Genomic DNA, 12,984 nt, shown 5'->3' with positions numbered 1-12,984 from the left:
TATATATATATATATATATGTATGCATAAAGAGAGAAAAAGATAAAGAGACCAATGGCAAAGTTAGAAATATATTTTATGGATAAATAACTTTGCCATTGGTCTCTTTATCTTTTTCTCTCTTTATACATACACACACTAATACACGACCTATGTTATATTCCTCACTCATGTTTATACAACGACAGGGGCAAAACTAGCCGATATACAGCACTTACTCGGTATTACCTGTAACTTTGGGTTTGGTTGAATCCAATACCCTTCATAACCTTTATTATATATATATATATATATATATATACACACATGCACCATCTTATCTTCATCACCCCTCCTTCTCAACTCTTTATCACCCTAACTCTCTAGCCATTTTGTTATATTTACCTAAGGGATCTTATCCAACTTGCGTGTACCTTTCTCTATATTTTCTAATAGCCATCTGGTGTCAACAGCCATCATTCACTCTTACCATTTAGCCAACTTTTGCTAACTTCTCTCTCTCACCCTTATCCTCTCTAGCAGTGGTGATATGGAAAAGTGTACACAGTACTCTGTGTAAAGTGGTCGGTATTAGGAAGGGCATCCAGCTGTAGAAACTAAGTCAGAAATGAAACTTACAAACGAGGCATGTTCCCCCAGTTTTCGGAGAGCAGAAATGATCTGTGCAACCCATGACTGCAAAAAAAGTGAACATAAAATAACAATGGCATGAAGACAGCAACACTCTGATGATGAGAATAACTGTAAAGGTGATGATAATGTTGATGACTATGATGATGACGATGACGATGATGATGCTGATGAAACATCTGTTAATTCTCACATCAAAATGTTTCCATTAATAGATCACTTAAACCCATGGCAAGATTGATTATGCTAAACTTTGTAATTTAATGACATTTAATGACATGCTAAAAACACTTCTAATACATTGGGGCATCAACAGGTTTATTTATTATTTTGTTTTTGCTTTATTTTTTAGCAACTTCACGGAAAATGTGAACAGCGTGTGCTTGAAGCCCAAGCCTACAGGGATGCCTATGTTGATGCTGCCGACTGGGTGAGCCGCACATTGGAAATCCTGAATAACAACGGGGAAATCCAAGGTGACAGAAGTGTGCTGGAGACACAATTACATCGTATTCAGGTAATTCATAATTTTTTTTTTTCTGTTTTTCTGTGTTTTTTTTGTGGTTAATTTCATTGTTTAGTTTTAACTTCCCAATGGATTCTTTTGACATTGAAATCATTTGGTTGCTGTCAGCCTTGAAAATTAATGTGGCTACTACAATTGTAGATTTTTTTTCTTTAGTTTTATTTATTTTTTTGCTAAAAATGTTGTTTCCCCTTTCCACTATTTTTCTCCTTTTTTTCTGTTATTCTATTCAAGTAATACCCCTGCTATCTTAGCTGAAAGAGATAAACAACTTCCTGTAACCAATGTTATGTGTTGTTTTTATTTTTCCTTGTCAATTACTTGGAGTGGTCCTCCTCCTCCTCCTCCTCCTCCAACTCTCATTTCTGCTCAAATGTCAGAGATTGTGGTCTTTTTAGAATTATCACTATTAGTTTGGAATTTGTAAGAATTGTATGAGAGTTACTACATTTTTTTTTTTTTCGCAGTTGTTGTATATGTGTTTATAGATAGATTCTAAAATTATTTTATCTAGTAACTAAATTCCACCCATTCCCCTCCATATCAAACAGCTTCTCAGTTTTGGTTTGCGGGGAGTAAGTTAAAACAGAATGTTACTAGGGCTATTCCTACAAAGCAATGCTATTGTGCTTGTTTTTACACACAACACTTGACTCAGGGAATAATATAAAGGAGGATAAATATTCTGGTAAGATATTTAATTTTAAATTCACTTACTGGCTGATTTCATATGTTGTTTATTCATTATTCATTATCTTTTTTCTTTAAAAGCATTTTTAAATCTGAAATGTTAGAATTTAAATAAGCTTCCTGACAGCTCCTGATACTCTCCAAATAAAGCATTTAACTTTGTTTTACCATGCTGTTTTGTAGTATGCTATGCTCTGGTATTAAATTGTATATTTTGCATAAGAACTGTTCAATCTGAAAGTTTGTACATACATGTACATACATGTACATGTTTGTATGTACATTTGTATCCATGTATGCATGAATACTTGTATGTATGCTTCAGTTTAAATTATGTAGCTTACTTAATAACAACAAACCACAGACTTTCCGTAACTTCCTATTTCAAGCCGGCTGTTCCTAACCTTATTTCTGTGTAACTGTAATGGTTTAGAGAGTAATTATAATTAATAATCTCTTTGTATCACCAGAGTCTAAGCCTTTCAGTTCCCTTGTTTTATGAAACATCTACAGATAATTAATACATATTTATCCTGTGCCCTTGGTACAGGCATTTAGCTCTCAATGTTCCTGCTCATAATACTGTAAATAACATAGATTCTCTGGAATGATACAGTTTATTTATGGTAGACAATAGTTAAGCAGTAATTATCTGAGGGCAGTATATTTTGCTTTTTAATTCACATATGAATGGTTTCAGATTGATAAGGTTGTGAGTTGTATTATATTCATGGAAAGAGGGGTCCAGCATGTGGGGCCTTATCAGAAGCTTCTGCTCTGCTGGCCTAGCTCACAAGGTCACAAGCCACCACACTACAACTAGGATTGGATCTTGTCTTGGGTCACACTCTTTCACAAAGAGTTATTAATTCATGATAAATTCTCACATAAAGGCAGCGAGCTAGCAGAAACATTAGCATGCCAGGTGAAATGCCTAGCAGCATTTCATCTGTCTTTATGTTCTGAGTTCAAATTCTGCTGAGGTCAACTTTGCTTTTCATCCTTTCAGCGTCAACAAATTAAATACCAGTTGCATACTGGGATCGACCTAATTGACTGGCCCCGCCTCCCCAAAAATTGCAAGCCTTGTGCTGAGAGTAGAAAAGAATATTTCTATTAATATTTCTAAAACATTCAAGGCGGTGAGCTGGCAGAAGCGTTAGCACACCAGGTGAAATGCTTAGTGGTATTATGTCTGTCTTTACGTTTTGAGTTCAAATTCAGCTGAGGTCGACTTTGCCTTTCATTTTTACAGGGTCGATAAATTAAGTACCAGTTGCATACTGAGGTCCATCCAATCGACTAGCCCCACCCCCCAAAATTTTGGACTTTGTGCCTAGAGTAGAAAAGAATAATTTCTCACATAAAATCTACTTAAAACTACTTAATCCCTCACCAAATCATTTATCATCACATCACAAAGGTGCATGGCTTAATGGTTAGGGTTTTCAGCTCACACTTGTAAGGTCGCTGGTTCAATTCCCAGCAGTGTGTTATGTTCTTGAGCAAGGAGCTTTATTTCACATTGCTCCAGTCCACTCAGCTGGCAAAAATGAGTAGTAGCCATATTTCAAACGGCCACCCTTTTCACATCCTGCATCACACTGAATCTCCCTGAGAACTACGTTAGGAGTACAAGTGTTTGTGGAATGCTCAGCCAGTTGCAGGTTAATTTCACAAGCAGGCTGTGCGATGGGGTGCATCACATCACATAATGTGCTCTTCCCCTCTTCCTCTCAACTTCTGACCCCAAATAATCCTTTTGTTCCTTTACTGGTTTTGGTTATTGGACTACAGGCCATACTAGAGCACTGCCTTGAAGGGTTTAGTTAACCCCAAGTTAGCTCCAAAACTTCTTTTATGTCTGCTTCTTAAGTTATCATTCACTTTTTGCTGAACATTAAGTTACCGAGACATTAGATGAATCACTGTTAGGGTAAAAAAGTCTCTTTAGTATTGATGTGGGCAGGACATGAACAAAGATACTAGGGATGTTTTAATTGAAAACTGATTTCAGTAGAGCCTTTGATAACATTTTTTGTTTATGCTGCTATTGTTTCACAATTAGCAGTAATAGCTAATTAGACATTCAAATTTAAACTATGAATTCATTTGGTTATTGCACATCTAAGACAGATTTTGATTTTAATCCCAAAATATATAATCTTGAATGTGATAATCCCCTATGTTGAAATCTTAAAAGACCAAGATTCCTGAAGGCTGAAGTCCTGAAAAACTACTATCCTAAAACATCAAAATCCTGACAATATAATTCACAAATGATAGTAGTTTCGAATTTTGGCTCAAGGCCAGCAATTTCAGGGAGGGGATAATTTGATTAGATTGATCCCAGTGTCCAACTTTATTTTATTGACCTTGAAAGGATGAAAGGTAGAGTCGACTTTGACAGAATTTGAACCCTAAATATAAAGACAGATGAAATGCCACTACATAAAGAGCCTTGAAGAATGCTACTAAGCAATGTTTTTTAACCTATGTTCCAACAATTCTGCCAATTTAATGCCCTAATGATGATGATGATGATGGTGGTGGTGGTGGTGGTGGTGTTGATAATGCCTTTGATGGTGATGCTGATGATGCTGATGATGATGATGGAGGAGGAGGGGGGAAGCAGAAGAAGAAGAAGAAGGAACAACAACAAGTCTTAAAGGATAATATATCTATTCATTCCTAATATGTTCTGACAGAAGATTTGAATGTGAATTTCTGATGTCTGTTGTTCACTTTTGAATCTGCCAGAACATATTAAGAATGAATAGATACATTATTGTTTGGATTTTTTTGTTGTTCTTCATGCACCCTATGAATAGTTCTTAAAGGACATTTAGTTGAGGTTTTAAAAAAATGATTCATATAAGAAAAATATTAATAAGAAGAGATACATACTAAAAATATGAAAACATATTAAGAATTATATTGGAGACATGAGGAAATTAAAAGCATTAAAAATATGAAAAATATTTTAAAAAAGTTGAAATCTGTATCGTATTATTGTATTAATTAGCTTTTAAACTTTTATCTTTCACCGTTAAGTAGTCTTGTACGTTTGACTTATCACAGCCTTTTCATGAGGGAACATTTTCACAGATCTTTTCCATTCTGCTGTAGGACATAGAGACAAAAATTAGTGGTGAGATAAAAATAATTCAATGTGATATAAAGCAGTAAATGTTACACAAATTGCGAAAGTATAGATTCAAATTACCAATGCGTACAAGGGGAAAACTGGCTTCAAATTGTCAACCTTGATAGAAGCAAGGTACAAATGTTCATTTATTAACGCCCATTGAGTAACTGACATAATACTTTCTCTTTGAGTGTAAAATGTATTGTGAAAGAAAAGAGAAAATAAACACACTTCTCTTCAAAAACCTACAGAAATTTTAGACACTGTTTTACTGATTCTCTTTACTGAAAACAATATTTTTTACATGAGTTGAGAAAAAGATTTCTTTATTTTTTGTAGACTTTTTTTTTGTTTTTTCTTGTTTTTTTGTGGTGTAGATAATTTAAGCAAAGAATGAGTTGTTTGAACCAGAGAGAAAAAGGGTGAAGGAGAGAGAGGATAAAGCAAACAACTTATTCACTCTAGTTTATCAAAACAAACATTTTTCCCAAAGAAAGGTGAAGATGTGGCTGTGTGGTTCAGAAGTTTGCTTTCCAACCACTTAGTTTCAAGTTCAATCCCACAATGTGGTACTTTGGGCAAGTGTCTCCTACTATAGCCCAAGGCCAACCAAAGCCTTGTAAGTAGATTTGATAGATGGAAACTGAAAGGAGCCCATCGTATATATATATTTTTGGAGCACTCCATTGGTAATGGCAACGAGTGTCCCCGCTGATACGATCAATGGACCAGCCTGCTCGTAAAATTAACGTGCAAGTGGTTGAGCATTCCACAGACATGCGTACCCCTTAATGCAGTTCGCAGGGAGATTCAGCATGACACAGAGTGTGAGAAGGCTGGCCCTTTTAATTACAGGTGCTACTCATTTTTGTCAGATGAGTGGACTGGAGCAATGCAAAATAAAATGTCTTGCTCAAGGATACAACACGCCGGGAATCGAACTCATGATCTTACAATCGTGAGCCAAATATCCCAACCACTAAGCCACACACACACACACACACACAATTTAGTGGTAAACCTTATTCAAGCAAATGCAATGTCAGTATATGATGTATTATAAATTTTCTTTATTAGCTACAAGGACTCATATACAGAAAAACACAACTGAACATTAACTGAGGTTAGATTGATAAGTTAGAGAAAGGTAGAGGAAGATTGAAAGATATCTAATATATAAATGGATAAATTAATGTCATATATCACAAATATTTGCAAACATAAATATAGCAAAGTGTGATAGCGTCAATAATTAAAATGTCATATAATTGAAATAACAAAAAACATGGGAAAAAAACTATTTGTTGGATTAAGGTAGAATACTCCACTTTCCTATCCACTTACCATTGCTTGTATTACCTTGTGCATTCAAAGGCACCTGTTAGCATTTTTTGAGTCAGTTAAGATAGAGGGACAACATTTTTGGAGTCATTTAGGATATAAGGACAACATTTTTCTGAGTCAATTAGAATAGAGGGACAACATTTTTTGAATCATATAGGATAGAAGGACAACATTTTTTTAGTCATTTAGGATAGAGGGACAGCATTTTTTGAGTCATTTAGGAAGACAGGACAGCTATGTTTTCTAAGTAGGATTGTTTCAATTTGTTGTTTTTATTTATTTTTACTAATAGCTTGTCCTTTGGATATTTCCTGCATTCCAAACTCAATGTTACTGTTATCTCATCAAACTGCCCCTTGTACCATATAGATGTAATTTTATTTGTCAGATGTCAGTGTGATTCTCCCTCACTTCTTCATTTTCTTTATTATTATTCTGAGGAGAGGCCTCATTGTTGTTTTCTAGAAGTTATTACTTACTTGCTTTAGTTGTTTTGTATTAATTTTTCCTTTTTGAGAATTTTTTTATCTTTTACTTTCATATTTCTCCTAACAGTTTGGATACTTTCATCTCCAACCATTATCTCTTCCTCATTACATAATGATGGAATGATGCTACTGATTGCTTCTGCTAAGGAATCAGCTTCTCTGTTTGTTTATAGGAATAGTTATGGGGTGATTTCCTTCACCATTCCTAGAGCTATGAGTGATAGTACTCTTCTAACTGAGGCTTGTTGTTGCTGTGTTGGCTAGTCTCTGTTGTTTTTCTACCTCATTTTCTTGCCCAGCCTCTTCAATTCTTCAGAGCAAAAGACTCTAAGATGGTTCTTACTCTGATATATGTAGCAACTAGACTTTTTGCTTGACACCATCTATCTCATGTCCTTTGTCTCAGCATTCTCAATTGGGTACAGTTTCAGTATGGCTTTCTGACCTTCAAGGATCATTAAGACTTGTCAATCTCCTTTGATATTCCTTGACCTCTTGCTACTTCTCATTATCCAAGCTTTAACCACTTGCTTGTATTACAATATAAAACTAATGAGCAATCATGGATCCATATCATCTCCAATGTCTTTTATGATCACCCTTGTAATTCCTTGCCTCACATAGTGGGACACAGTGCATGGGTGGGGGAATATTTAATAATTTCAGCCTGTGTTTTAGTTGAGCCTTTGATTTTAAAATTGCATCAGACACTACCATGAATTTTCCCCAAGATATCCTGGGGTGCTCCTTTTACTTGTTGCTTTAAACATAATTCTAATTCTGTGCCATCCTTTCTAAAACATAAATATATAATTTGTGCTTTGCTCTCTCTCTCTCTCTACTCTCTCTCTGTCTGTCTGTCTCTCTTTCCACTCTCTCTGTCTCCCCCTCTCTTTCTTTCTCGTTCTCCCTTTCTCTGGTACCAAAACACCTGGTTTTACAAAATTCTTTCAACTATTTTTCTTTTTTCCGGTAACTGTGTTCTAAAAATTCTGTTTGCATTATAAATGAGGCAAGCCACTACATGAGCAATTTAAAAGATTTGACCTTGTGTGAGTGTTGTTGTTATTGCTGTCTTCAGAATTATTTGTTAGGCTTTTTTTAATTCATTGTCCATGAAAATGTTCATTGTTTTTTTTCTTTTTGTTCATTTATTTTTTGTGTTGTCTTTTTCACCTTTTTGCTATTGCAATATTTTGTCTTGTACCATATCAGAATTTGGTAGCCACTTTCAATGTAAAAAAATGTGGCTATTATGTGGTAGTAAATAAAATAAATTCTTTAATAACAGACCTTTTCTTCAAATCTCTCTCATGTATCATCCAGCCATTTTTCAAATATCTCTCAGATTATCTAAGATGGATAACCTTTCCATCTTGCAAAAGAGACACATTAGGTGAAATATGTCTCAGAAAATAAAGTTAGGATCATCTTGAGTAGAATACTTTTGATCATTGGTCTGCTTGATGAAGATGACTTGGGGCTAAACATCAACTTTAATGCAAGCTTTACTATAATGTAAAACATGTTATTATTGACCCCTATCATATCATCATTTTCACCCTCACTCTTACCTCTACTACATAATCATATCATCATGCCTCTCACCATACCACATTTATCCCTGTCACTATTACCATTATCATCATCATTGTCATTATAAAGATGACAGCAATCATAATTGGATTCGTGTAAAAAAGAGACAAAATCTTAGAACAATCTTTGTTGCTCCTCTATTTCTAGAATGTCACTTCAGAAATTGAATCTGGTAACACCAAAATATCTGATGCTAGCAGCAAAGGCAAAATTGTAATGGAGGCAACTACTGGGCAAGGTCGAAAACTGATACAAGATGAACTGAATGCTTTGAATGAAGATTTCGTTGAGCTCAGGAAAACAGCTGAAGCTCAACAGTCTAAAATGGGTTAGTATCTCTCAGTTCATCTCTCTCACACACACACACACACACGCGCGCGCACACACACACACACACACACACACACACACACACACATTGTATTGCTGTTCCATATGTTTTTAATCAGTTAATTTCTACAATATTGTAACAATATAAACAAGAGGCGAATGGCACAACTGAACAATCTCCAAAGTGAGAAATGCCATGACAATTCTCTAAAGATATCAATGGACATCTTGTGTAATAATATATTTATACCCTAAGGTTTTCTCTAACAGAGTGTCAGTGCTAAACAAAAGACATTTATTGGGGAGCATTCCTCTTTTGAGTCAGTATTTTATTTTATTGTACATGCATAACATTACTGTTGGAGTCTTTTAACTTGATGTCATAACAAATTTGTCTTCTTATTCTGCAACTGTCTTTTGACTGGGTTGTGTGAATAGCTAGCAGATATCTTTGTTTACCTATCAGAAATACAAATCACCTCTAGACATTGCATCTGCTTTCTATCTAGACAGGAAGTTTATACAAAAAGGACAATTAAATTTGAAACACATATTTAATATTTTTATACTGGATACTTTAATATTGGAGATACCATAACAGTTAGAGTTGATTTTTCATTATGTTTATTTTAGTGATAATATGTAAATTCTTTTAATCTCTTATATTTGTTTCCTGGATAGATGCAAACTCAGAAACCAGCCAGTTGGTTTTGACAAAAGAATTACATCTGCCTGAGTTGATTTTATGCTGCTAGATTTGAAGCCAAAGCTTCAAGAGTTCATGCCCTATCACTGATATTCCATTGTGGTTCTGACAATAACACTTAAAGCTTAGTAAAAAAAAAAAACCTGAAATCCAAGGAAACTGATAGTTTGCATCGAATTCATTAATTTGGAAGAAGAATCTGACATTTTGCAACTGATTTTAAGAAAGAAACATTTTTGCCCTCTTGCAGATGAAGGGTCAGTGCCAAAATGTCAGCTTCTACTTCTCTTCATGGTACAAAAACTTACCAAAATTCACGGACTAATTTCAGTAGTCAACTCAGCTTAGATTTAACTACATATTATGAAGAATTCCGCATAGTTAACAAGTGGCTTGTTAGCTTGCAGGATTGAAATCAAGTGTTTTTATATGCCCAAAGAAAGCAATAAGAAGATCATTTGATGTAACATCCTTCAGATCATTACATACTTGGAAATAATATGTGACTTGTTATATCTGTGTATTACTGATTTCTTGACATTTGTTTTAAACATAATTTTTCAGTCAACACACAATTACATCATACTATTTACTTGACTTATAATAATTGCATTACATCTCAGTCATTATTATTTTTGATAAATATCCTAACTTTACACTTCTCCCATTTTATTTTCATTTTTTGTAAACAGAAAAGATTGGTCAACAGTGGAAAGAATATGATGCCACACAAGAAGAAATAAACCAATGGTTAACTAGCGCAGTCCCAGCTCAGAAAACCTCTTCTGATTATAAATATTCTCTTGTAGACATAGACAAGCAACTTGAAGATAACATGGTCATTTTCTTTTTAATTTCTCCTTTTCATTCTTCTAACACTCATGCTGAAACTGTCAGCTTGTATTCTATGATCTTTCCTTGTGTTTGAGTATTAACTTAACCATCACTGTTAAAACAAATTAAAGAACTGTGTGTATGTGCTTTTGGTATATTATCAGGATTATGTTCTGTCTACAGAAATACGTAAATAAAAAAATGTTTACGTTTCAACATCTCCAATTTTTCTTATGTGAAATATAACTTCACACTTTGTCTTATGATAGGAACCTGTACATGTTATTTACTTCAATTTATTTACAACATCCATAGTCCATACAGATTACAAATAGCTGTAACTTCCTATCCACCTTGTAAGAATATTCAAATATTAATCAGTGTTCAGAACTGTTTGTTCTTATCTTCCTTCAGTGCTTCAAAAGGCAGGTTACTGTAAAATTTAACTTTCATTTCTACATGCTTTGATACTTAACCCTTTTCCAAACCAGATCTCTTATGTCAGCCAATACACTTTCTGTTATAATATACTATACTATGTTATCCCACAAGCTGTGTTAAATGTAACTTGATAGGTGACTTAATCTCTCTGGTTCTTGATGTTGCTTGATACAAGTAATAATCATATTTGTTATTGCTTAAAATCTACTGACCTTCTCTACCCCTGCTGACCTTCTGAAGAGAAATTACTATTTAAATCTTTCATGGAACCTCATAAACAACCTACTATACACACTTCGGTTTCTCATAAATTTCCTATTACCCTATTGGTACTTATTTAATCTGGTAGAACTCAAGAGCTATATTGATTTTTGTTGGATTTAAGCCCAGAAAAGTGATCCAAAGAGTTCTCACCATTTGTTTTTGAGAACAAATGTTTGCATTGTGTAGTTGTCTGGCTTTTCAATTCTAAAAGTCGATGAAGCAAAAGAAAAAAAAAAAGGTGTGCCTTTTCTCACAGCCCTCAGTATTGTGTAGGGAGGTAGGAGGGACCAATTGCCATCATTTATTTCTCTTGATACTTTTAGGCTCATTGTTGGAAGACTGATTATCAACACTGGAAAATCTGTATTATATAATGTTCTCATTTATTTTTAATCTCTTTTATTTCTTGGCAATTCTACAATGTGTAATGTTCACATTTTAGAAACTAAACTAAAACAAAAAAAGCAAAAAGCTACAAAGAATTAAACAAAATTATGAAATAATCCTTTATCTGCTTCATTTCTTTTTTCTATTTCTCCATTTAGAATTGTTTAGATTTGTAAAATAATTTTTAGAATTTATAATTTTTCTGTTTAGCTACTTTATTGACATTTTAGCCATGAGACTATAATAAAATCTAATAAAAATTAGAGTTTATGAGAAACAAAAAACATAACCTGTGACTTTAAATCTGTTTTATTATCAGTTATGGCAGCATTTGAAAAAGAAATAACTGATGATAATTGTAATAGGTCATGTTGATAGTGATGACGATAATGGTGATAATATGCACTGAAAATGACTGAATACACTTGGGTGGCGCATCTGTAAAAATCATTATTTTATTATTTTTTTTTTTGTTTTGTTCCGACTTTTATTTCAATACACAGATGTTTTGATATTTTGTCAAATATTAGATTGTGATTACAATAAATGTATCGAGTGTTTCTTTTTAAAACTGACATAAAAATTCATCTGAAATATTTACAAGTATTTTCATATGTAATATATATATATTGATTTCTTACTTTGAGGCAAAAAGCCACTAATCTATCATATTACAGAAAGAGTTTCTGTGACTTTCATACCATTCTTGGATGTTTTATCAGATAACACAGACAAATAAATAAACCCAATGATGATTGTTCTCTTCTATTGCGTGCAAATTGAAAATACATCTGAGATTAAAAAGAATACTTATTATTACTATTATGGCAGAATCAGTAGAGCCATGTGATATTTCTTCTGGTTCTTTATATTCTGAGTTCAAACCCTTCTGGAGTCAACTTTATCTTTTATTTTTCAAGATCAATAAAATACAGAACATATCAAATATTGGGAGTGATGGTATTGACTGACCCCCTCCCCTCAAAACTTCTGATTTTGTACCTAAATCAAAAAGACAATTCAAGCAGCAAGCTGGCAGAATTGTTAAAGAGTTGGAATATAGACTTTGTAATATTTGTTCCAGCTCTTTATGTTCTGATTTCAAATCCTGCTAACGTCATCTTTACCTTTCATCCATTCTGAGTCAATAAAAGAAATCATAGTCAAGTACTGGAGAGCAATAATAATAATATGGGCACCCCCTGCTCCACTCAAAATTGCTGGAGTTGTGCATAGATTAGAAGTATGTAATGTGTGTGTGTGTGTGTGGAGGAATCTAGAAAAGCATTTACTCAATATTTTCACTTTCCCTTCTTTTAAATAAGCTATACATGAATATAGGCGCAGGAGTGGCTGTGTGGTAAGTAGCTTGCTTACCAACTACATGTTTCTGGGATCAGTCCCACTGCGTGGCACCTTGTGCAAGTGTCTTCTACTATAGCCTCAGGCTGACCAAAGCCTTGTGAGTGGATTTGGTAGACGGAAACTGAAAGAAGCCCATCGTATATATGTATATATATGTTTGTGTGTCTGTGTTTGTCCCCCCAACTTCGCTTGACAACCGATGCTGGTGTGTTTAGGTCCCCGTAACTTAGTGGTTC

General features: G+C 34.0%; 1 protein-coding gene across 10 annotated transcripts in view; it reads left to right on the top strand.

Moving 5' to 3' along the window:
* The window catches only part of LOC106881484 (nesprin-1), an 811,219-nt gene that overhangs the window by 423,690 nt on the left and 374,545 nt on the right, over positions 1 to 12,984 (top strand). For all 10 annotated transcript variants that reach the window (XM_052966929.1, XM_014931893.2, XM_014931887.2 and 7 more), the window contains 3 exons: positions 982 to 1,146; positions 8,569 to 8,749; positions 10,150 to 10,295. In XM_052966929.1, coding sequence (XP_052822889.1) covers positions 982 to 1,146; positions 8,569 to 8,749; positions 10,150 to 10,295 — 492 coding nt within the window. The remainder of the gene's footprint in view (positions 1 to 981; positions 1,147 to 8,568; positions 8,750 to 10,149; positions 10,296 to 12,984) is intronic.

This window comes from Octopus bimaculoides, chromosome 4 (genome assembly GCF_001194135.2).
Source record: "Octopus bimaculoides isolate UCB-OBI-ISO-001 chromosome 4, ASM119413v2, whole genome shotgun sequence".
Lineage (NCBI taxonomy): Eukaryota > Metazoa > Mollusca > Cephalopoda > Octopoda > Octopodidae > Octopus > Octopus bimaculoides.
This window is presented reverse-complemented; position numbering and strand designations above follow the sequence as displayed.